We start from the raw sequence: 27,119 nt of genomic DNA on the forward strand, positions 1-27,119 counted from the left end.
GCTGCAGCCATGATCCTCCGGGTTTAAGAAGGCTAGAGAGTTAGTTAGTTTAGTTATATGAGAACTCTTCTTTCCATTATGAACTCAGAATACAGCCCAACATTAATGTTCTACTTTTACCTCAACCATATCCCCGTCCTCTCACGAGTGCACATGTCCAGATAGATTCCAGCTATTGTCATTTTTTGTGGTAAATTTTGCAAGAACGTTTAAATATTTTGGTGTTAGGCATTGTACAGCACTCTAAAAACAAAATATGATTCAGCCGAAAACTTCCAATTGTCAACAACTCAATATAAGACTAAAACAAACATTTATTTCAGAGCCTGTGATTATATTAAAAAAATAAAATCATAAAGTTTTCAGTGGTACACACGTTACAGGAAATTAAACAATTCACCAGTACAGACACACATTATATGTATGTGTATATATATTTGTATATATTTACATCTGCATGCTTTATTGTGTAGAAAAATGGGGAAACAAGTACAGCATGTTTATGAAATAAATTATGGGTAAGAATTAAATTAAAACAAAGTGAATCCAGAGAATAAATTAAAATTCATCCTTGGATTTCATTTCTCTGCGTAAAATTCCATGCTTCTCCGATACAATATATTCAGTAACATAGATGTCAAATAAATGAAAAGAAAAAATATCTTAGAAAAAGTGCAGTGACTTACAAAGTTAGAAATGTTCTTCAGCATGACATCATATAAAAAAGTTATTTTTACACCCAAGATGAAATATAATTGGATAGATGTGTAGTCATAATAATAATATATAATCTATGTATGTACATAGCAAAATTCGTGCCCTTACATCTAATGATCTTGAAGATCACTCTTTTCTTTCTCTCTTTTCCCACTTTAAGTTCATTGGGTTCTAATCAAAAAACTTTCTTACTATGTAGGTTTTCCTGAATGTTCTTTGGAGTTTAAACTGCTATTCAATCTAAAATTATTATTTCAATGCACGAGTTTCGATAGACTGATAGACAACAAGGTTCTCAGGTTTTCACACACATGCACGCACACACATACACACACCACTCACCAACACCTATAGTTTATTTGGTCACAAATACTTTTCCATCACTACTGTACAGTCGTCTTCTATTATCTTTTTGGCCTTATAAAGGCCAACAGTATATTTTCTTGTTTTTCTCCATCACTCCAGTCTCACAAGAGCCAGTCTTTCAGCACTTCAACACACTGAGATCTCGTTCTTAGATGCTCTCGTACAATGAACGTACAATAGTCTAATGGAAGAAAATATATCTCCTATTTAAAAACTCACAGAAAGCATGTTTCGTCCTTTGTCAATGCACTAAGATGGGTCTTCACTAATCTCTGGTTCTGTTTTCACTTCTTCCTTTGTGGTCACCTCGCATTTCTCTAAATACTTGATTACTCGCTCGGTTGCTGCTATTCCCCGGTTGCTTCCTACAGCCTGTCACATGGAAAAAATAAAATCGTTAATTTATCCAGGATTACAAGGACATAGGCAAATCCAAGAATTGCATTTAGGATGGGCAATTTTTCACCAATATTTACACATTCATGTATGGGGAATAAAAGATGCGAGAAGTGAGTGAGTTACTAACTTTTCCGCAAAACTTCTGTAGGTGTCCTCTGCCACCATCCGCTTGGGACCTCGTTGCTTCACTGCTGGGCTGGCATCCGGTTCCTATCCTATTGTCTCCCTGCGTGCCACCACGTAAGTTTCACGGAAAAAGTTAGCAACTTGCTTACGTCAAATTAATATTTACTAGGGATGGGACGATATGAAATTTTGGCCGATACCGATAAAGTACTGATATAAAATTTACCGATACCGATAACCGACATTCTATCGATCCTATATAAAATTAGAAATGGTCCTGGAAGAATCTGAAAGGTTCATTGCCCTTAAAAAATGTGTTTCAAAGTGACTACAGTGCAAAAGAAATTGCATATTTAGACATTTACTTTCTAAAAAAGTAGGGCATTGAGATTATCCATAAAAATTACAACAAAAATGGCAGAATTTTGCACTAAACTATCAGTTATTTATCTATATATCGGATCGGTAAAATAATCGGTAATTTTACCGATAAACCAATACACCGATAGAGTACCGATTAATCGGTCCCATCCCTAATATTTACATAGTTCTTACGTAAACAAAATATAGCATTACCCCATGGTCCAAAAGCATTAACATGCACGAGGTGAAAATAGGGATACAGGGTTCGAATTCCGGATAACTAAAACATTCTTCTATCATTATACTCAAAGCAACCCCAACTGGCGGCTGACCTTGAAGGCTATTTCTGGCCCTTTCTGTCCCCCAAACATTTTCGGAGGCATGTTGTCCGATGGGTGTCAACAAACTCAGTTGCGATGTAAAAGCTGAAGGGATCACATCGCTCTCCCGAAGCAATGTTGCCAAGCGTACTACGGTTTCTGCAAGTTGTCTTCTCTATGGCTGTGTGTCCACCTGCATTCCAACCTGTGGGTGGTCCTTCCGGAAACTTCATCGTTCAGGACCGTGTGTGCAGTTGTACCATAAACCCCTGCTGATTTTTGGTGCTGACCCGAGAAGACTCTTTCTCGCTTTACAGTACGTTTGGCAAAACATGTGGTGGACCCAATGCTCATTTGTTACATCCTGCGAACAATGTTCGGTACCTTGTCACTCGAAAATGCCCGATCTCAGTCGAAGAAAATTCAACTGATCGCTGATTCGCTGTTTCCCAGCTGCCAGTTGGAGTTGCGTTCTGTATAGTCTCCATTGTCGTGCTAAACCTAATGATATAAATATATGATGGAAAGTGTAGACAAAGAGAAATAAGGACCTTTTCTCTACAATCATAGCTTACTATACACAATACTGAGATACATATAAAATATATATTAAATATATTGCATGCAAAAACCTACTCTAGGCTTTTGGGAGGGGCAATCACACACATCGCCCTCCCCTTGGATCTGCTCATGCGAGAGGGGTGGTCAAAATATTTTAAACCTTTTTTTTTATGTTAAAACACTGGACTTGGGAGCCTAAAAGTTAAAAAAAAAAAACAGCACAAGCCAAATTCAAAACTCATGAGGACATGAAGTTCTCTGTTATCTGCTGGATGTATGGCTGACTCTTGCAATCACACAGTGGGCTGAAATTAGAGCCGAGCCAATACCGATGATCATGCAAGTACAAAGTCCGACAATTGAGGAATGAGACTGATTTTATGTTGTCCCATATGTGCATTCTACCTGCTCTCACTTGCAATAACTTCTTCTTTAACAAGTTTTCTTTTCTCATCAATGATACTGATAAAAGTTTCTTTGAGTGAGACATCTAATCCACTATAATATTTCATAAGACTAAGTAAATTGTTCATGGTGTGGTGTGGTCCATAATCTACAACCTGGCAACACCTCATGAACTTCCAATGGGCATGCTGGGAATTATGCGCCATGTTGTGAGGGAGGTGTAAGGATGTTGTTACGTAATCACCATCGAGCAGTGAGCGAACATACAGTTTCATGAAAGACATTCTGAAAAATGCTTGCAGGAATAAACATTTCTTGAATTTTATTGTTGTGGAGGACGAAACAGAACATTCTTGCTACGGTCCTCCTACAAAACAACAAATCGCAGAATGGAAGTCGCTAATTTACCAAGAGGCAAGAAAATGCAGCTCCAAAAATCAAAGGTGAAAAATATGTTTTTCTTTTTTTACCACAACAAAGGCATTATTCATGATGTATTTGTTTCAAAGAGTGAAACTGTAATTGGTTGTAGTGCTCTGAATGACATTGAAAGAGAACTGACCATGTCCGACCTCAGTATCCTGAACTGGCAATTGGTTCCTGCTCCATGATAATGCACGGTGCTAGCAAGCAGTGGTTGTCTAGGTATTCGTAGTCCAAAAACAAGTGTGCATGTTGATTGATTGATTTGATGTTTTAAGTCCACTTTATGCACAATAAGGCTAAAAAGAACTGGACCTACAGTTTAAAGTGGGATCTGAACAACTATGTGCCTCCACCGGATATCGAACCCGAGACTCTTAATTACAAGGCCACGATGCTACCAACTTGCCACCGGGAAGGCCTAAGTGTGTCTGTTGAAGCACGCTTTCCACTCCCCACATTTATCCCCCTCTGATTATATCCTGTTCCCAAAAGTGAAGCTGCTGCTGAAATTACACTTTTGATGAACACAGGAACATCCAACAGGCTGTGACATAATATCTCCAAGTCATACCACATGAAGACTTGCAGAAGTCATTTGAATCGCTGGTTAACCATGTCAACTGCTGTGTTGATGCAGGATGGATGTACTTTGAGTAATAAACAGGCAATGTTCAAATATTATGTTTCTTTTTAATTTGACAACAACTGTCTCATTACTTAACCTTTTGCTGCCCAAGCATATCGAACGAGATACCCAAAAGTAACACTCAGGGGACCAAGCGTCTCGATCGAGATGCTGTGTCAAGGTCGTAGTTTTTACGTTATAACTTTTCCATTTTTGGCTAGAATTTCGATTTTATTTTTTTATATTGTTCCTAACACATGTATTTAACAGAAATGGTTTTTTGCATTTTTTTGTCTTCATGAAAATGGAGGGGGAAAGGCAGGAAAAGGGACTTCTCTTTTGTGTCTCTTTTCAAGGTCAATTTTTTGCCGACAAAGGAAGACCGGCTTTGTTGTTCTAAAGCAATGCTTTTTCACTCCCTCCTGCTAAGTGCATTCGAAGGAAGCTTGTTTATCAGTATCCGATGTCAAAATGAAAGTTTTCCGTGAGCGCGCAAGCAGGGGAAGACTGGTTGTTGAATCTGCATTGTGAGAATGGAATTTCGAAGCGCGCTGAAGGAAACCTTTGTTTTTTTTAGCACAAGTGGCAACAGGGGTTACCCAGCATTGTCTAAAAATAGAATTTCAAGCAGCTGCAAGAATTGGCGCTCATTTGTCACTACGTTCTAGCTTTTCGTCCGTGAATGTTGTGCATAGTGTCGTTTTGTGCCCAAGTGTGAGGACATTTTTTGGGTGAAGTGAATTTTTTAAAATAATTTTTGGGGTTTTCCTCCCTTCCCCCTCCATATATACACCAAATTTGCATAAATTTTGCATTTTGTGCATTTTGACATTTTTTTTTCAGGGCGGGGGAAACACCATTTTTTTAAAGAAAAGTATTTTTTGAGGGGATTTCCCCCCTTTCCCCCTCCATATGTACGCCGAATGTGCATAAATTATATATCGTCTGAATCTGTGATTCATTCTACGTACAACGGTATATCTTTCATATCTCTAGGGCATTTAGTTTCTGAGCTATAGTCATTTCAAGGTACCGCTGCATTTTGAAGCTTGAATCTGTGGCCATTCCTTTTGGGGGTACAACTCAAGTTACATTGGTCATACGACAATGATGCAAATATTTTTCGGTTTCTTACATGCCAGCGATAATTTATATGTGCATTTTGAACTTTTCATATCCTTTTTTCGGGGGGCGGGGGGGCGAAACCCCATTTTTTTTAAAAAAAAAGTATATTCAGGGGATTTCCCCCCCTTTCCCCCCTCCATATATACGCCGAATGTGCATAAATTATATATCGTCTAAATCTGTGATTCATTCTGCGTACAACGGTATATCTTTCATATCTCTAGGGCATTTAGTTTCTGAGCTATAGTCATTTCAAGGTACCGCTGCATTTTGAAGCTTGAATCAGTGGCGTCCCGACCATTCCTTTTGGGGGTACAACTCAAGTTACATTGGTCATACGACAATGATGCAAATATTTTTCTGTTTCTTACATGCCAGCGATAATTTATATGTGCATTTTGAACTTTTCATATCCTTTTTTTTGGGGGGCGGGGGGGGGGGGGGGGCGAAACCCTATTTTTTAAAAAAAAAGTATTTTCAGGGGATTTCCCCCTTTCCCCCTCCATATATACGCCGAATGTGCATAAATTATATATCGTCTAAATCTGTGATTCATTCTGCGTACAACGGTATATCTTTCATATCTCTAGGGCATTTAGTTTCTGAGCTATAGTCATTTCAAGGTACCGCTGCATTTTGAAGCTTGAATCAGTGGTGTACAACTCAAGTTACATTGGCCATATGATAATAATGCAAATATTTTTGTGTTCCTTACATGTCAGCGATCATTTCCATGTGCATGTCGACACTGTCATGTACTTTTTTCTTCGGTTTTTTTCCGAAATTTTGGAATTTTGAGAGTTAGCCCCCTCCCCCCTGCCACATATACGCCGAATTTTCAAAAAATTCATATAGTCTAAATCTCTGGTTCATTCCGCGTACAACAGTATATCACTCATCTCTCTAGGGCAATTAGCCTCCGATCTACACTCATTTAATTGAAACTCTGCATTTTACTCAAAATCGGCTCGGGCAATAGAGGCTTACTTGTGAAAAAGGCCTTGGGCCGCAAAAGGTTGTCAGACTGTGTTTTAGTTGGATATTGTTTACTCATACCAGCTGATACTTTTCTGGCATTTTGGTCTCTCATGGGAACTGCTGAAAATGCTGTGCGACACTTTCTCAGTCTAATTACACTGGAAATTATACAAAATTCAAATTTCCATTTATTTTGCACCAATATTGTATGGAAAAAATTTATTTTGTGATTATGGAACAGGTATTTTAAAATTCCGATGTAATTCTTGAATATTTCCAAGGAAAACTGATGAATGATGCTGTTTATAATTGAAATCAAATTCTCACAAATAACAAATATTCTGAACAGCTTTTAATTTTTACAATTTTCAAGCATCAGTATTGATAAGAGTCTTGGCATCGGTTCAAAGTGGTAAGAGCCCAGCCCTATCTGAAAACCTACTCAACTTTTTGTGTTTACAGGGTGTCTACCAAAATAACAAATCCAAAATTCTTGACTTTTTCTCGACAATTTTTTTCCTTTTCCTCAAAATTTATTTAATTGCCCCATACTTAGGTATAGTTGGAAATTAAGAAAATATATATTTTTATTCAATGAAAAACTCTCACAAGGCTGGTTAACGTGGAAACCGAGACTGTACTTTAGCAAGAGATTTAGACTTGCTTTAATTATTAATGCCTGTAAAAATGTATGCTTCAGACTTATCCTGGATGGGGAATGGCCACATTACTTATTTTAATATTTTTACAAATCTTCACGCATTCAAGAATGTAATTATTAAGAAACAAAGTGAATAAATCTTAACCACAATACAATTTTAGATTTCCATAAATTCAATGTTATCAAGTCCCAGTACAGGTATATAACAATGTAAATTCACTGCACTCGAAAAAAATAGCAAAAATTCTTGACCACAAGCATAATTTCTTGACCTATCTGTTGATTTCTCGAGTTTTTCTGGACTTTCTTGAGATTCTTCATTGGTAGACACCCTGTTTTATCATGGTGTGCCAAGTGAAATAAAAATAAAGATTCCCATAAACACTGCTGTTGGTGTACACAAACAAGCATAACCTATCAGTACAGTCAGACAAATATCCGCAGATACTTTTCTGGCATTTTGGTCTTTCATGGGAACTGCTGAAAATGCTGTGCAACACTTTCTCAGTATAATTACACTGGAAATTATACAAAATTCAAATTTCCATTACTTCGTCTTCCAAACTGTATGTGCTCCTCCTATATGGTACATGAGAAAGAATCAAAAGTTTAAGTTTTTAATTTATTCTGTGCTATGCATCTAGGTACCTTCTCAAGACAAGTGGTAGTTATGTTTACCAGCTCCACGTGGCAGAAATTAACACATACTTTGCATACTATGGGTACTTAGCTGGGAGTTACTACCACACCCCACTCACAGTCCAGACCTTGCTTCAAGCTATTTTCGCCTGTATGGACCCTTAAAGAAGTTCATTGAAAGGCCCAGCATTTCAGCAGTGATGAAGTGCTGATGCAAGCAGCCTGACCATAGCTCCAACATACAGAGAAAGCTTTCTAAACCACTGGTGTCGAAGAACTAGTGATGCTGGGTTAAGTGCATTAGTGTAAAGGGGGGTGGGGGGGGGGTACACCTTTCCTATACGTCAAACTGAGTTCCATTATTCTGAAAAATCCCAAGTCCTGGTTTGACTTGAATGCTCCTCATATAAAAGAAAATATTTGGCGAGTACTTTAAGAAGTGGCATGTAAAATTCTAGCTCATCTCACACCAGGCTGCATACATATCCCTCTGCACATCTAGTGCTAAAGGTGTCGAAATGTGAGTTTAGAAGAGACTTCTGATTCTGACATAGTTGAAAGGTGACATCTATTTTAGCAGATTCATGACCCCAGTGGGGAGGGGGAGAATTATGCATAAAAACAGCATACAGGTACTCAAGACTGCATTGGGATGGATAGATAGCTAGATATGATGCAGTCAATCACATAGTACACAAAGGAAAACTACAGAGTGGATAGTGAGATGGTTTAAACCAGGGGTTTCCAACTGGCGGCCCACTTTGCCTTTTTCTGCGGTCCGCGAAGCCAGTTTGCAAAATACATTAATTTTATTTATTTTTATTAAAATACGTTCTTTTTTTACTGAAGGAACGGATGCTCTGTGAAGAAAGACAATATCACAGGTAGAATTGATTTTGCAGTGAATAATGATAATCAGAAGAATCTAAAGTGACGTAACTTTCTCTTCACACCATCCCTTCGCTATGCGGAATGAACTCGGCCGCTTCCACGAAGGCTTCACTCTTTGTGTTTAGAAACAAACTGCAGAGTGGCGCTGTAGAGATCTGTTTTACTACGCACGAAGTACGAAGACATTTCCAGTGTTCCAACTCGGATTGTACTGTGACTGATTGTTAAAGTTTGTGCAAATATCGAAATGAGCAATATCTCCAAAAAAATGTAAGATTGAAAAATAAAATAGCTTCTCTCCATCTCTCCAACTTGAATTGCGTGATTTGCAAGGCGATGTGTTCCTTCAAACTAGGCCAGAGTTTTGCAAATACCTTTCAAAAGAACGCTTTCCAAACCTTCGTAGTTTTGGACAAAGAATGACATCGATGTTCGGCAGTACATACACGTGTGAAAGTGTTTTTTCTTCAATGAAGTTCATCAAGAACCGCTACAGAAGCAGACTGGCAGATTCTTCACTGCTTCACCTTCTGCGACTTTCAAATACAGAAATTCAAATACAACTTTAATAAAAGAAGTAGATTGGTCTCAATTTTCACATTGAACACTTACTATGAAGGATTCTTATTTGTATGGTGTATCTTTAATTTCTTTCAATTCATCAATAAGTATTGGGTTTTTGTGAAATAAATTGTAATTATACAATTTTGATTTGTAATTCCATTATTTTATTGCCTCATTTTATAAATTTAGGTCATGCGAAAGTACTACATTTTCAGTTCAGTACTTACAATTTTTGTAATTTTTAATCCCCCCCCCCCCCCCCAAAAAAAAAAATGCAGCCTGCCTATCAACTGCTGGATATAATTTTTTTTTGGCCCTCGGACCTTTTGAAGTTGGAAACCACTGGTTTAAACCAAATAATTAGAGGCATGTGTATTTCGTTCTTGATGGAACACAAAATATGAAAAAATGATAAAATGTTCATTTTCATGTCTTGGAAACGTGTGTGGTACATTTTCATACCATGTGTTGTCACGAAATTATGAGAAATGAAATGCAAAATGTGAAATAACCTCAAACATGAAATTTCGAACTTATTTACTGATGCAACACCTTCTGAAGTCTGAATTATCCTGAAAGTTACGCAAAATAACAGGAAATTTACTATTTCTGCTGTAAAAATTTGAGAATCAAAAATGGACTCCATTACACAGGAATAAATTTAACACTCCGATAACTACATAACTGTGCTATTCGAGAGGAAATCTTTATTTTTGTGCAATAAGTACAGTTTTCACATCCAATTTTAGATTTTATTCACCATTTTGACACTGAAATGTCACTTCACATCTTTTGATCCTCAAATGTACCCAGTTTTTGTACCGAAATCTTTATAATTTATTCACCATAAATATGTGGCTCTACCAATAACAGAATTATAAGTGTTGAACTGCACTTCCTATTCAAGAGAATAAAGTTTAATCCTTTCATCCATTGACGGATTTAGCAGAAGGCATAGAAGGACACTCCCTGCTCCCCCAAGTGACAAACACATTGTGAAAAGTAACGATAACCAAAAGAAAGGTTTCGAGCAACATAAAATACAATCCCTCATTAATATAATTTTCCAGACATTCAAAGAATAAAATGAAAAAGTTTAGCAGAAATAATATAATTGGTGCTGGATCTCTTTCACACAGTAATGCACTGTCACTGAAAATCAAATCTGGAATATTTTGATTTCAGGTTGATAATGTTAATACGATTAGTGTTGATAAACCATGCATAAAATGAAGATTTAATACTTACATAAGCTGTTAAATTCATAAAACTGAAGAACTTCTTAAGGACTACCAACATGGTTTGGAAATTTCCTTCAGGTAAAAAGCCTCTTACAAATTCTTCATGTTCCTAAGCAAATAAAATGTAAAACAATGCATTTATCTTCTAATAACATAAAATAAAAATGTAATAAACAATGTGATGCAACAGCAAATGTTATGTAGTTTATTATACAGTAATTCCATAAACAAAAGTATACTTATATTTCATCATGTGATATTCAAACAGTTGCTAGGTAGAAATTACATCAGCTGAGCTATGGCACATTATGACAGAAGATGTAGGTTCAACTCCTGGTCAAATCTAAATTTTACTTTGAACTTCTATATAAAAGTTATCAATGTTTCAGGTTAGTTCCTCATAAATTGGCATTAAAACAATTGTTTGTCATTTTCCAAAACATGAAAAGGGAAAAGCATGCTTCAATAGCAGGCCACACAAAGCTTGAATTTCACAACATTATCCAAAGAGGAGGAGGCACGAGTAAAACCTTGGTCTTTTGATATTTAGTATAAATTTTGGTTGAACCTAGAATTTGTAGTGGGATCCACACCACTATGCACGTCCACCACAGATGGAACCTGCACCCTTTGATTGCATACTGTACATTCTGAATTTTTTTGTTTATCAAAATATATTCACAGTATAAAAAGTATAAAAAACTTACGTGAGTGAGTATTATCTCCTAGACTATATGGCACTTTTAACGTCATGTAATTTTACATTCTATATCCCAATACCCTTTTTACCTAATCCTGGATTTATTTATATATTTAGGACGAAGTATTTTATTTACTGATAAGAAAACCTGAAGAAGCAAAGTGTAGCTTCACGAAACATCGTTTGCAAGGATTGTTATGACTATTATACTCACTCACGTAAGTTTTTTATACTTTTTACACTGTGAACAGTTACTGTCAGATCACTCATTGAGGAAGCTCGCATAGCACATTATGAAACAAGGAGTTCTTGATTTGAATCCTCATTAAGGGAGACATGTAATTGTTACATCACATACTTTGCCAATTAACCAGTCATTCCCAATGTTACAACCTAAAGATGGAGTTAAGGTAAAAGTTCCCAGTGCCATGAAGGCACAGTTAGGAGAAGTGGGGGGTAGGTCCCCGCACATTATCAATCTCAGCCATTTTTGGGGTGATGTGATCAGCACCACACTCCAACCATCTTTACCCTCCCCTCTCCCCGATACCAATTGATTTGAGGCCACTTTATGTGGGGACAAGGCCTGGGAATCTAACCCTGGTCTCCCACGTGGCAGTCCAACTAGATTGCCATGGCTCAAGAGAAACAGGAAAGTAATAAAAGTAACTGGGATTAAGCCGATACAATTTTAAACAAATACTGATACAAAGGCTAATGCTCTTAGATGATACCATCGAAACCAATGCTTGTAAAATCTGCCAGTTGTTTGCTTTAAAATGTTCATAATTTCATAAGAGATAATCACTTAATCATGAAAACATTTTCCCCTTACAAAATTAGATGGTATTTTAACAGAAGGAAAGAAAGAGAGAGCTTCTTTCTTTTCTCCTTCTTCTCATTCTCTTCCTGTTTCCTTCTTTCTTCCTACTCTCTTTCTCTCTTCTTCTTTCTTCCTTCCTCTCTCTCTGAAAGAGAGATGAAGAGAGAGAGAAGGAGATATGAAAGAAAGAAGGAAAGAAGGATGAAGAAGAAGGAGAGGAAGAAGGGAAGACAGTTCTTTCCTTCTTTCCTTTTGAAGGAGAGAGTGAGAAGAGAAAGGAAGAGGCATAGAGAGAAAGGAAAAAAAAGAAGAGAGAGAAGAGAGAGGAAACTCTCCTTTTCTTTCATTCTTCCCCCTCTCTCTCTCCCCACCTCCCTCCCTCCCGTTCCCGTTAGACACTGCAGGACATGATCGACTGAATTAGGTCATTTAATGTTGCTTTGTTGCCACTTTTGGCTAATTGGGGATGAGGATGACATGATAAGATGGATGAAGGCATGATGACAAACGCACACGGAAAACACAACACAATTTATACAGAGAGCTCCAGGGCCTTTTTAGTCTGCAAAATGCAGTCCATGATGTACAACATGAAAGTGAGGTTGGCATTTGGGTCCCTTTCAAAAGAGTTACACCTTACACTGCTCTGCAGGACATCTAGATCCCAAAAAGTATTTATTGGTATCAGGTTAGACATAAAAATAACCAAATATACAAAGCGTATGATATCAACATAATGTAAATAAGGAAAGATACTTTCAGCACAAAACGCTGATGAAAATCATGCATTTGCATATGCCATAAGCCTCCAAAATTATATCTATGTAGATCTGTAGATGTAAATTAGTTGAGAAAATTTACAATACATTTACAATACATCAGGATTGGTACAAATGAATGAACCATTTAGGTACATCATGATGCATTTGCAACTTTATATAAGATCATTACACTATTGGAATATATACCTAAATCTATAAAATTTACACCGGGACTCAATGCAGTTTCATTTTATTACACAATCTATGACGGTTTGGGGTCATAATTCCCTTGTTGATAAAACGTAAGTCAGCTACAGTAAATTCTGATGGTTGGAGAACTGATCTAACCTATCAATATTGCTCGTCCATGGTGTGAACGCACACAAAACTCAAAGAATTCACGGAAGAGGGCAGCTGCTTACGGGAATAACTTGATCCGGGAACTAGGGTTACAAATTTACCTGCTAAAGGTCTCTCTTTATATTAATCTAAAAAAGGAAGGAAATACTAGTTGAATTAGTAGTGAATATTATTAAATTTTTTGTAGAACTCTCAGTTTAATCATTGGGAACTTAAAAGCCATCAAACATTTATTTTCAAAATTACGTGAATACTTTTAGTCTAATTATCGCTCGATCAGGGACATTTTGACTAATTTTAAGGGAACGGTCGTGTTCGGAAACTCGGATGCGGAAGGTATGGAAAAAAGACATCAAAATATCTACGTCTCGAGGGAATATTCTAATGTTAAAATTCTAAAGGTGGGGTATAAGTAATTGATAATTGTACCTTAACACACGCACCTGTAGTAGATAGTAACAAGTGATGAGAGCTCGCCCATGAGGTAAGGACATTCATTCCATTAAGTGCAGTGACGATCGAGACAAAGAATCCAGCGTCAGGTAAATCTACCTTCATGTCAATCACGACGAAAGTAAAAGGATGAATGTTGCATACAATTTTTAGTAATTGTACATAACTTACATTGGTGTCATTCGTGCAACTGGATAGCAATACTTGGCTTAAAATCCAGGAATGCACATGGCTCATCGGAAGACACTTTATTAAAAGGGAAGTAGTACTTTTCAGCACCAGGCTTTTCTCTAGGAAAGTTAAATCTCGCCCATGCACATTACGTTCCACAGCTGGTAACGGAAGAAACTTGGCAAGAACAGTATTACTTTTGATCGTATGATATCGTGACGTCACGTATACATTTCTTCGCGTTGCTCGAGCATGAATAATTAGTATTAGCGCTATTGGGTTGGGGTAATATCCAGTGCACGGACAAACCTGATATGAAAAGCGACTAGAAAGTACAACTGATAATATTTGGATTGAAACCTGCTTTGACATAATATGATGATATTATTGTAATATTTAATTCTTGCACGTACTATTTAGATATATAAGGTGTACCAGCTGGTTTCAGTAGAACATGAGAACTTATCTTGACATTTAATCTTACATTTCATTCTAGTTTTTGAAAACGAGGTACCTCAGGCATTATATCATATTGCTATCTGATCAAGTACATTAAAGTTAACGTCATCGTTTGTAACTCAAGAGTTTTCAAACATAAATTGCTTATTTTGTATGAAAGGAATATCATTCAAACGAATTACAATATCTAATGTAAATTTGGATTCATCACGGATTTGAATAAATAATTGAATGTACGAGTGAGTTATAATTAGGGGCATGCATATTTCGTCTTTAACGAAAAAACGAAATTTGAAAAAACACATTGTAGTGTTAATTTTTCATGTTTTTGAAAGGTGTGAGATGCATTTTGTGACCATATTTTGTCACGAAATAATGCGAAATGAACTGCAAAAAGCGAAATTAACTCTTAAACACGAAATTCAGGGTTTATTCACCGATGCGACACCTTCTGAGGTCTGAATTATCCTGAGAGTTATGCAATTCCCGGAAAATTGATGAATTCTGCTGTTAATATTGGAGAAGCAAAAATGGACTCCTTTACACAGAAATAAACTTAATACTCTGATAACTACATAAATGTGCTATTAGAAGTGAAATGTTAATTCTGTGGAATAAGTGTAGTTTTTAAATCAAATTTAGGATTATATTCACAATTTTAAAACCAATATGTCTTTTTATATACCACTTTTCATCCATTTTTTCACCGCTATAACACCGATATTTTATTTTATTTACCGCTTTGAACCCGAAATTGACTCAGTTTTTGTACCAAAATTTTGCTTTTTTTATTTACCAAAAATATGAGCCTCTAGTTATAATTCACCAAGGTACTCATGCATAATGTCTAGTTCTCCATTTGTGAGCTAACCATGAAATTTCTTTCAGGTGAGAGAGATGTCCGGGTGCTTGTTCGATAGTGGTGACATTTTTTAAGCATGGCACTCGTTTTATTCATAAATCATAAGACTGAATGTGAATTGACATAATCACGTCTTACTGCGAATTTCATCTTAAATTAATGTGAACTTGAAACAAGTTATACTATATCTTACTAGCATGGATTGACTTGTTGAGACCAATCAATCGTCGCCAGTGCGACCGTACGGTTATTCTATGAGAGGGAATTGATTTGGAAAGATTAGGTTGTTTGAGTTGGACGTGATAGGTGGGAGTGGCAATGGAGGAGGGATAAGTAATCTCACGGAGTAGTCAGGCTTGGGCAACCCTGCTAAAGCGGACTGTTAAAAATCTAACACAAAACTAATAATGGTTATTTAGAAATTAGAATCTGAAAATTCATTTACATAAAGAAATAGTAGCATCCCACTCACTCGGCTTGTTGACAAAGGAAGAATTTTCTCCCAAGCACATACCTTATCATCCATAATAATGTATCCAATTAGTAATGCAATATATGCTGCAATTAATGTATCTTCCATGTGGCGACCAGCCTTCTGAAGTACTGTAAAAGTAAAAAAAAATAATAATAATAATAATTAAAAAAAATTTTATCATAACAGTAATATAATACAATGTATAAATATTTTGGAATTTTCTTCATAATAGCATAAAAATAAAAATATCTGATTTAATTACCATTATCTACTGACTGTAACATTGAAACAACAGTAAGTATTTGATCAATCGTTTGTTAGTAGGTTCAAGAGAGGGAACATCAGATGCCACATTTGTATCATAACTGATTGTACTTCTTCATGTTTATCCAACATAAATACAGGGTTATTCTGATTGTACTTCTTCGTGTTTATCCTACATAAATAGTGGGTTATCCAAAATGACTGTCAGGGATTTCAATGTTCATTCACTTTCATTGACCCCGGAATCATCACCACTGAATGATGCAACAAGTTTAGGACGAATGGATTACTGTGTGTATATCTGTGAAGTGGCAAACATTGCACGTACAGAGCAACTGTAAAATTATCGAAAACGTTTAGAGATTTCCTGTGAAATAGCAAAAATTATGATCATATCATACTACACATGAATTTTGTACAATCCCAACAATCATTGTGTGACTTGAAATGACCCTGTTTCAAATCACTGGCTAAAAAACAATTAATAATAGGGTCATTCCACATCAAATATACGCAAAAAACTAAGATATTGACACCCACCAACTCCGATTTCGATGAAATTTGCTATACACCTTTCCTTTACGGTTGAAAGAACACCCCTAAATTTGTTTTAACTCTATCTCAAACAGTTTTCATTTTACAGCACTTTGAAAATTCATGAAATCAGTGTTGCCTGTCACTATTGAGACCCTCGACACAAGATACCCTTGCTTACAGTTTATTTCTTTTCTCCTTAACCAAACATCAGATCTCTCTGAAATTTTAGACAAAGTTCAATGAACAGAAAAAAAATACATTAGCACTCATGAAATTTTACAAATGCCTATAAAAAGACTAATAATGGATTTATAGCTAATTTGTGTGGTGGGAAAAGTAAGTTACGAAAATCTGAATTTTCAACATGTGGGTATGATCGAACCAAAAACTTTTGATGTTGAAAATCAATGCAAAGACATGCTCTTTCTCTACAATTTTTTTTTTTATTCCTTCAAACGAAAATTTTACGTTTTTTGGAAATTGCCTAAAATTTCAGGGTCAATCCGCACCAATTGGTCCAGCACTGGTCGCTCAACCATTTTAAAAAAAATCATTTGTTTGTCGTTGTAACCACTGTACAAGGGTAGTTCAAAACAGGCATAATTTTTCTAAAACTAGACTATGTTTGAAAATGGCTGCCATTTTTGTTTCATGACTTGCAACATTTTTGGCCTATGCAGACAGTTGCGATAATTATGATAACTCAGCTAAGAAAGATTATAGAAATCTCGGGTAAAAAACATTGTTTTCAGTACATTTCAGGCTACATTTTATGTTCCGTATCTTTTTTCACCACATCTAATGCAAATGGCTGAAATTTAGGGTCAAAAGTGACTGATATTCAATTTTGAAGGGAAATCAATGTACAGGAGTCACGGGTCTGCACAAGCTCCTTTGCGTGTGCTTCTACTATAGTTTAATGTTGTATTATGAGATCACGATGCAGACTACAATCCTTTTATTTTATTAGCAAATACATGAAGTAGGTACACACATAATGTTCTAAACATACAAATGCATGCACACTAGCATGTTTTTATGTACACTCTAGCATACTCACATTTTGCTACAGTTTCTTCTATGAATTCCTCTTGACTTTTATTATTTTCAGATTCAGATTGATTTTCATCCTTCTTTCCATCCAAGATTTCATCTGTTTTTGCTTCTTCAAGTCTAGCATGCTCCTCCTTCTCATAAAACAATCTTATCAGTGCTTCAATGGCAGTTTTATCATCGTCTGAAATCAAACAAAGACCTCACACTTTTTTACACTGAAAAACTCTAATAACGCTGCTAGTCCGAGTCGTACATAACTTAATATTAGTGATGGGACAAGCTAATCTATACCCTATCGGTACGGACACTGAATTTTCGCGATGCATGAAATCGCGAAATGTGAAAAAAAGATGCAATTTTGAACATTCTGGACGTAACTACACCCCCAATGATGAAATATGCATGAGTTTTATTCGCGAAGTAATGCGAATTGTGTGATTTTCCACGAAATGAATGCTTTTTCGCGAAATAACCGTGAAATATCATCAAATTAAGTAGAAAACATGCAAAAACCGGCAATCGAGGTTGTGCGTGCAAACTGTCAATTTGTAACGAAAGGTTTACCTAAAGTTTGCTACCACTTGCAGCTGAAGAACGTTTTATCTTCGATCACATCAGGAAGACGCTGTAAATTGGGATTTCCCTTGCACATAATCTCAGTTCGAAAACTTCGCTCCCTGTCAAGCTGCATTCCTTTCTTCCCCCGAATGTCTACTCAACTTCCAGTTTCATTGAACTTGCTAGCTGTAGCAGCGATAAGATTAGTCTGGTTTTTTCCACCGCTGATCTAACATTTTATTTACAGTTCCCCTCAGTTTTTATTTACCATAAATTTGTCTCCCTATCTATCGGTATTGGCCACTGTAGACATATCGGTGTGAAACACTATTGGATTAGTGGGTCCATAAGACATGTCAGTGAATGTTTCTGTAACAGTTTGGTGGTCCACGCCGGTCGTCTAAACGATACATACAAATGGTAGTGAAGCAGCTGGAAACCAGTGGAACAGTGTTGGATTCAGCACGGCGAGGGCTGCCCAAAATTGTCGGAAGAAACAGCGGCAGACTTAAAAACCCGCTTGTTGGCCTCTCCCACAAAATCTCTTCTACGTTTATCGCAAGAAAGTGGACTATCCCGAAACATGTGTCAAAGAGCTGCAAAGAAGGCTGACCTATATGTCTACCAGTGTACAGTTGTTCATGAACTTAAAGAGACTGATTACGATACACGCATGACATTTCGCCATTGGTTTCAGCAATTTATTGCTGAAAGGCCTGGAACATATGAGTACACGTGGTTCAGTGATGAGGCGTGGTTCCATCTATCCGGTTATGTGAACTCCCAAAACACACTTGTCTGGGATACTGAAAACCCGCACGCACTATTCGAGGAACCCCTTCATCCACAAAAGGTAGGCATGTTCTGTGCATCATCACAGCGGCACATAATCAGGCCTATTTTTTTTCGACTCGACTGTAACAAGTGAAGTTTACATCAAATTGTTTCGAGAGTTCGTGAATCAGTTGGATGATCAGGAATTGACACTCGGTTGGTACAAACAAGATGGAGCAACATGCCACACTTCTCGAGTGAGCATGGCTGAGGAGGAATCCTTTTCCCCTGACAAGCATTTCAAGAGGATTATGGCCTCCCAGGTCACCGGATTTGACCCACCAGACTTTTACCTGTGGGGTCACCTGAAAGCCAAGGTCTATCGGGACAAATCATGCACCCTTCATGAGTTACGGGAGAACATCCACCGTGAAATCCAGGCAGTGACACCCAACGTTCTGGCACACACATTCACAAACTTGCGACATCCTGTTCAAAAGTGTTTAGATGCTGGGGAGGACACTCCCAGCACCTCATGCGATTTCATTTAATTTCTCACATATTCAGGTTTATCAGGTACGAATTTTGTTTCACTTCCTCTCCACCTACCCTTTTTACACAACAATTTCTGGGGCTACCTTCGAGTGGGACACCCTGCAGCTTTAATTCACTGTTGAGTTACAATTTTCCACTTGCCTTTTCTATCAATTTCATGTATACACAAAGTTATCTCACCAGCTTTTAACTGGATAATAAATAACGCGAGCCTTTGTCACCTTTGCTCTGAAAACATACCCAAGGAGGTCAAGTGGAAAATGTTTGCCTTTACATTAAATGAATCCAAAAATATTTATTGATCATATGTTTATAAAAAAGTATCCTTATAATTTGGCTAACATTGGTACAGTACATTTACATCTACACTTTGCTTATTTTCTACATTAAAAAAAGTTTGCTTAAGTCCACTTTACGATCAGACAGGCTGTTGCAGACTGGATCTACAGTTTGAGTGGGACCTGAACCACCGTGCAATATCCCTCCACTGGGAATTGAGTTTATTTGATTTTCTGGGCATGTGAGCACACTGGCTATTTGCATCTATCGCTTAATACAGGGACAAACATAAACAAAGGTAAGGATAGGGTCTAAAACAGATAATATAATTCACTGGATTTGTGATTAATACAAAAATTCATTCCTTCAAAACTAAAATGACAGCATCATCTAGGAAATTAAAATGCCATAGCTTTGATAAAAGCTGGGGTTGTAAAGGGGTACACTCAGCATACACAAGGATATGAAGTAACACAGGACAACTAACAACCCAAGAAAGGATTATATTGGCTGCAGATCCAGGAGCCAGAGCCTCATTGGCCTGCAAAAATGCAATTACTGGGTGCATTGCCTGGAAGAGAAGTCGACTTTCGGGTGCCTTCTTGAAAGGCCACCATGTCTTAGCCGGAACTGAACCAAAGACCCTTTGATTAAAAGGTAACGATTACCACTACACCTCAAGGAGACCCAAAGTCATATATTTATAATGATATATAGTTTAATAACTGATTTAATAGCTCCATGTACAGGATGTCCAAAAAGTAACGCAACTAATGTTTTGAACATACGTAACTTTTGTACAAAAAACCAATAGAGACATGAAACTTATACTGAGCATAAATTTTGTGTAAAAAAAGTTATTGTATGGAGTAAACACAAACACGGATAAAAGATACAGCTGCGGTAAAAAAAAAGGTAAAGTTTCCCGTGCATATAGCACCATGTTATGAAGGCACATTTAGGGGATGTGGGGATAAGGCCCCACACATTCTCAATCTCGGCCATTTTGGAGGTGATGTGATCAGCACCATGGTCCGGCTGCCTTTTCCCCTGCCTGGGTTGCCCCAGTACCCATTGATTTGAAGCTGGGTGAGCTCCTGAGCCGGTTTATGCAGGGACAAGGCTGGAAAAATTCTGACCTTAGATCATCCACCCCAGGAATCGAATCAAGGTCTCCTGTGTGGCAGTCAGATTCCCTACCAACTAAACCATCGCGAATCTACAGCTGTGGAGTTGCTTGCAAAAATTTTCAATGTGCATCGATGACCAGGTTATTTAACATCATCATTCTCTTTGCGTAATTACAATAACATTAATATGAAAGAACAAGCACATTAGCACATTAGAAAACACATCATCTGGGAAGGACTCAATGACAGAGCCTTCAATATTGAGATCATGAGATAAGGGTCTCAATGTTTTTGGCAACGGAGATGTTTCTTGCCCTTAAAAAGTTATCTTTTTAATAATAAAAAGTTAAAAAGAGAAGAAAGTCTGTCAATCAAATATAATATACTTACGATGGAATATATTTTCAGAATCTGAAGGAGCTTTTGCAGCAACGATCAGCTTCCTGTTGTCCACAGAATGTTCCATAAGGTTGATTAACAAACTGAGTGCCTGCAAGAAAATTTCATTCACATGAAACCAAACATGCTCTTCTCTGTTAGATAAAAATGCTTGCAATTATTTACCAGACAAAATAAAAATGTTTAAAATTTGGCAAATAAATTTTGATTGTCATGAATAAATTCTTACCTTTTATCTTTCTCATTATTCAAATATAAAATATATGCACTAAATATGAGTCAGTACAGTCATCCATTTACTTACATTACTGATTCATATTTGGGAAATGAGAGATGCAGTAGTAAATAAATACAGAGAACCACAGAACTCAGTTTTTCTGCAAAGCTGTTTTTCATAGTGGAACCCCAATTTTACTGCAATATACCGTATTTACTCATGTATAATGTGCACTTTTTTTCCCCAAAATTCTTGCCCCCCAAAACTGTGGTGCTTATTTTGCACGGAATAATTCAAACAGCCAACATGAACCTGTACAGGGCCATTCCATGATTTTGTGACACTTGCACTGATTTTTCATGTTTACGGATCTCTATCATTTATATATCGTTGTAAAGCTTAAATTCTTTAGTTTCTGAACAGCAACAATATTCCACTCAAAATGCCGACGCTAATGTGCAATGCGGTTGAAAAATGGAAAATAATAATTAAAATGCATTACTGGCCGAATAATATGATACATATGGAGTGTGTAAATGCCGTAATGGAAGAAATCTTGTGCTGCTAACTGCTGCAGTTCTCGTGGAATTCGAGCATGTGCCTCCTGTCACATGGGATGCATATCAGCGGTATTTGTTGGGCAAGTAATAGCAGAAAATAATTTCCTGAGCACTGCAAATCCATAATGTAATTTTGATCTTACTTTCGGCTATTACAGAATAAATAAGGTGGTTCAAGAGTGAAAGCTTTGGTATGATAAAACACAGTGGAGGGAGGAGGAGGAGGAGGTGCCATGGGTTGGTGACTCATTGTATACACAAGATGATATTCTCCCCTTGGTCCACATAGCAACAGGTGACTCAAGTGTCATTCGCTCTTGACCGGCATAGCAACAGCTTTACGACCTACAACTGAGAGAGCCATTTCTTGAACCTGAATTGTACTGCACATTATATACGAGATATAATTGTTTGTCGCTTTTCCCCATCAAAAAACAGGGTGTGCATTATGCACGCACACGCAAATACGGTACTTCATGGTCCAACAACTGTACCAGATTTTACATTTTCCCACATTTTTTTTTCATTGTGGTTCCCTGATAAATGTAATATCAAGGTTCCACTATGATTAAAGCTTGGAAGTTGATTAATTACGCAAAAGTGCTCAAAAGAATGACTGTTAAGATTATCTACAAAATGTTTAAAAAAAAAACAACAATGATGAAGTAATATAAAGTTTCTTACACTCGCCCTCACATCCAGGTGCCTTACTGTGTTACAAGGCATGTTAACTAGAAAACCAAAGTCTTTTGGGTAGTTCATAAATATTAATTATTTGATCAGAAAAGCATATGGCCTCAAAGTGATTGACCTATCATTTGCTTCACCTTTTCATTTGTTGTTGGTCAAGTGAGTGGCAGTGAAACTAATATCTAGAAGCACACTAAGAAACATTGCAGCAAGTTCCAACATGGTGGCAGGGGCCACTGAAATCAATAGAACGCTTGCGGAAAAGTGAGTATAAGTTTCTCTGCATTTAATGATACTTTAGATATAAAATGTAAGCTTGAATGTTTCAAAAATGGCAAAAGATTCATGGTAATCATAGTGCTTGTGAAAGTAGATGACTAGTTGAGCACAAGTAGGTGTTTGGTGGATTAATCTATTGAAGCTAAAGTGAACATAATAGTCATGTACTTTAGTACTTTACATATTTGCTTGAAACATTGTCTTTGATTCTCTTTGATTCTATCTTTATATGAGACCAGGCAACCAAAGACACTTGCTCTCACTCTCCGAAGTAAAAGATGTACCTACAGTCCTGTGACTGAGTGAGTGAGTGGGTGAGTGAGAGAAAGATATTGATTGATTGATTGACTGACTGACTGATTTAAAACTTTTGGGTGCTTCGGCACTAATGGCAATTTTGCACCCTTCTACATTGCTCCACAAAACTTAAGCAACACCGAGGGAAGAGAAGGAAACAAAAACAGGGTTCACCCTGTGTACCATTTTGCAATGTTGCTGCTCATTTTCGTTGCATGTTTCATCTGTACCTTATTGGTGTTCATAACCCTATCAAGAAGTTATGTTCATACCAAACATGCTCGATAGGATTGAGGTTCAGTGAGCATTCAAGCTACTGAATACAGACGATGTCTCCTGTTTCCAGGAATTCCGACACAATGTGTGCGCGTGCCGGCTTGAGCATGGATGTTCGTGAGTGTCCACTCATCAATTTCTTTGTGTCATCACTCATCCTCAGCTTCGCAAATTAGCCAAGAGTGGCACAAAAAGCGAAGTAAAATAAAGCAAATCAATCATGAAACAATACGTGCGAGGTGCAGGCGAGCATTGTCATCCATAAACAGGAACTCCGGACCAAACGTTCCACTGAAATTGAGAACATGTGAACGCAAAATGTTGTTTTTCTCAATTTTGGATGGGGCTGAAGCTTCATCAACCCATCCCTGTGTACGCCAGTGTAGTGGAACAATGATGTGCAGAAGAGATACTTTATAGTAATGTTATTATCAAGATTTACAATATTCTCTAATACTCTACTGATCTCCCTCATAATCCCTTGGCGTTCCTTAAGTTTTGTGGAGCAGTGTAGGTATAACTAACTAACTCTCTAGCCTAGCAGTGTAGGTATAGGACAAAAAAAATCCTCTTAAAGTTAAAGAATGAAGTAAAGATCCTCTTGAAAAGGGTTAAAAGTGCAAGTTGTAAAGAAACCTTTACAGGACAAACACAACACATTAAAAAAGTTAAGAAGAGTCTAAAAACTTCCTCAGAAACAGTATACAAGGCCTACACTTCTCAAAAAGCTACAAACACTTGTAATCATCTCCCAACATGGATGACACAAATCGTTAAGAAGATTAAAGCTCTGTCTAAGGAAAGTAAAATCAGCACATTCGATTAGCCACACTTGTTTCACTTGAATCCAAATGTGAATATCAGCTATAAAGACTGAGAAGAATCTAGTGAAAGTACCTGAATTATTTGTAGTGTAACACTGTTGTTTACAACTGGTTCATTCAAAGTGCTACGAGATCAGTCTTACTTCAATTCAAACACAACTTTTCAGAATTCCCAATGTTCATGTTTTGCTAAGAAATATTATGCAGCATTCAAGATCACTGGAATATCAAATAATTGTTCCCAAAAGAAGAAAATGTGTAACTTACAGCTACACATCTGAACTCGATTAACTGGAGCTTCATACTTACCAGTACTAGTAGTTCAAATTTCTTTTCTTCAGGGACATACTCGTGTAGTCTCAGCATTGAATGCAAAGTTATGTCCACAATTCCTTTTCTTTGGCCAGCCAAAGTGCTTCCATATGCTGTGGAATAAAAGAGAAGTTTCAAAAAACAGAAAGAAGAAACCCTGTAAAGGAAAATAATTAATTCTAACTTGCAGTATGAATTATTTAAATGTAAGTTTCTTAGTAAGTTCTCTAACCAAATGTGAAGCAGGAAGGTAAAATGATAAACATCCTAAATGATTGGAGATGGTATCAAGAAGAGATTATTTTGAATAATTATTTATTCACAGCAATAATCAGTGCTGTAACCCAGAACTAAATTCTGTTGATCATTGGATTCTACTTTTTGTTCTAAATAATTTTATACATACTAGAACATAAAAGAAGATCTCCCATGTAGCTGGTCTTTGGTGTGTCCCAGGTTCTTCTTCCATGAGTTACAAAAATGTTGGTGCTGACCCAGCATTGAGGACAATTGAGAAGTTACTTCAAAGCAACAGTATTGAACCTGAGTCTCAAAAGCCAGAAAACAGAGGCAATGAGAGACTGTGCACTGACTACACATCTTCCAACAAAAAGTTACTTGGCAAGCCTTGCCCCTGAATGGGCTGTTGCACCAAGTAGTTTTCAGGTCATAACGATTATGATAATAATAACTATGTTAATTAAATGTTTAATTAAAAAAAAATTTAAAAATTATTGTCTATAAAGTTCCGTGACACTGTGGTATCATTATTTGGGCCTAATGTGTGAAATATTAGTTTGTAGGCATTTATTATTGATACAGGCACATATTTTTGGAAAATAAAAAAGCAAAATATTGGTACAAAAACAGTCAATTTCGGGTTCAAAAGCAGTAAATAAAATAAAATTTCGCTGTTATACCAGTGAAAAAATGGTATATAAAATGACATTTTAATTTTAAAAATGTGATTATCATCCCAAATTTGATTTAAAATCTGCACTTACTACAAAAAATAAACGTATCCCTTCTAATAGCACATTTACATCGTTACCAAATATTAAGTTTATTCCTGTACAAAGGGGTCCATTTTTTCTTCTCAAATATTTACAGCAGAATTAACCAACGTTCCGTGAATTGCATAACTCTCAGGATAATTCTGACTTCAGAAAGTATCGCGTCGGTAAATAAACTCTAAATTTCGTGTTGAAGAGTCTATTTAGCATTTTGCAGCTCATTTCGCATTACTTCATGAGAAAAATGTGTGGGAAAATGCACGTCATACCTTTCACAAACATGAAAAATTAACATTACAATGTTGATTTCACATTTCGTGTTTTCGTCAAAAACGAAATATGCATGCCTCTAATTATTATTGATGTTTTTATTAGTTGTGACTCCCTGAAAGATGTAGTTGGCCTCAATGGATAAATGTTCTGTGGCATCATTTGTTTAATAAATTAATAAATTTTGCTGTTTACATTTAGAATTTTTTTAAACATGTATTTTCCAGCACAAGGAATATCTAATATATATATATTTTTTTTTACATTTTATTATATTGTGACTTATTCTTGTGGATGTAATAGAATATCTGTATTTATATCAATACTGCAGCTAACATGCTCCCATGGTTAGCACCCTCGCCTTGGGTGTGAGCTGTCCGTGGTTCAATTCCCGGTGGGAACCCCCAAATGTTTTGGTGTTGACCCAGCATCCGGATGACAATTAGGGAGCTACTTGAAAAGAAGTAGCATGGCTGTTGTGCCATGGTGTCTAGTTTAATGTCACTAATAGAGAGGGGCATGCATATTTAGTTTTTGACGAAAAAACGAAATGTCAAAACACACATTGTAGTATTAATTTTTCATGTTTTCGAAAGGTGTGAGATGCATTTTGCTACCATGTTTTGTCACAAAATAATGCAAAATGAACTGCAAAATGCGAAATAAACTCTTAAACACAAAATTTAGGGTTTATTTACCAACGCAACACCTTCTGAGGTCTGAATTATCTTGCGAGTTGGGCAATTTTCGGAAAATTGATTAATTCCGCTGTTAATATTGGAGAAGCACAAATGGGTTCCTTCACACAGAAATAAACTTAATACCCTGATAACTACATAAATGTGCTATTACAAGTGAAATGTTAATTTTGTGTAATAAGTATAGTTTTTAAATCAAATTTAAGATTATTTCACAATTTTAAAACCAAAATGTCTTTTTATATACCACTTTTCATTCAATTTTTCACCGCTTTAACACCAAAATTTTATTTTATTTATCGCTTTTGAACCCGAAATTGACTGTTTTTGTACCGAAATTTTGCTATTTTATTTACCAAAATTATGTGCCTCTACTAATAGAGTACAGCATTAGACCACTTTCCCTCACTCAAGTCTCCCACGCTAGAACATTTACAATGGAATATCATCTTAATGTGAATAAATGTAGACACATACTGGGTGTTTCAAAAATAATTAAGGAGTTACAAAAAAATACTGCAAGTAGAGTAGCAAACTTACACTAATGAAACCAGTCCAGAACGAACGAGGAACTCCAACACTTTGTGCGTGTATGTTTTGTTAAGCTGAGAGTTCGTATCCCTGCCGCTAGGAGACACTCAAATGTCTTGTGCAATTACT

At 36.6% G+C, this 27,119-nt stretch overlaps 1 protein-coding gene across 2 annotated transcripts in view; it reads right to left on the reverse strand.

Moving 5' to 3' along the window:
* Positions 1-296: 296 nt before the first annotated feature.
* The window catches only part of wapl (cohesin release factor wings apart-like), an 85,283-nt gene continuing 58,460 nt past the window's right edge, over positions 297-27,119 (reverse strand). For both annotated transcript variants that reach the window (XM_083141536.1, XM_083141535.1), the window contains 6 exons: positions 24,476-24,591; positions 21,015-21,114; positions 17,333-17,509; positions 15,511-15,599; positions 10,415-10,516; positions 297-1,455 (listed from right to left, as the gene is read on the reverse strand). In XM_083141536.1, coding sequence (XP_082997662.1) covers positions 1,333-1,455; positions 10,415-10,516; positions 15,511-15,599; positions 17,333-17,509; positions 21,015-21,114; positions 24,476-24,591 — 707 coding nt within the window. In that variant the 3' untranslated portion in view covers positions 297-1,332. The remainder of the gene's footprint in view (positions 1,456-10,414; positions 10,517-15,510; positions 15,600-17,332; positions 17,510-21,014; positions 21,115-24,475; positions 24,592-27,119) is intronic.

This window comes from Lepisma saccharinum, chromosome 20 (assembly GCF_977018435.1).
Source record: "Lepisma saccharinum chromosome 20, izLepSacc3.1, whole genome shotgun sequence".
Taxonomy (NCBI): Eukaryota; Metazoa; Arthropoda; class Insecta; order Zygentoma; family Lepismatidae; genus Lepisma; species Lepisma saccharinum.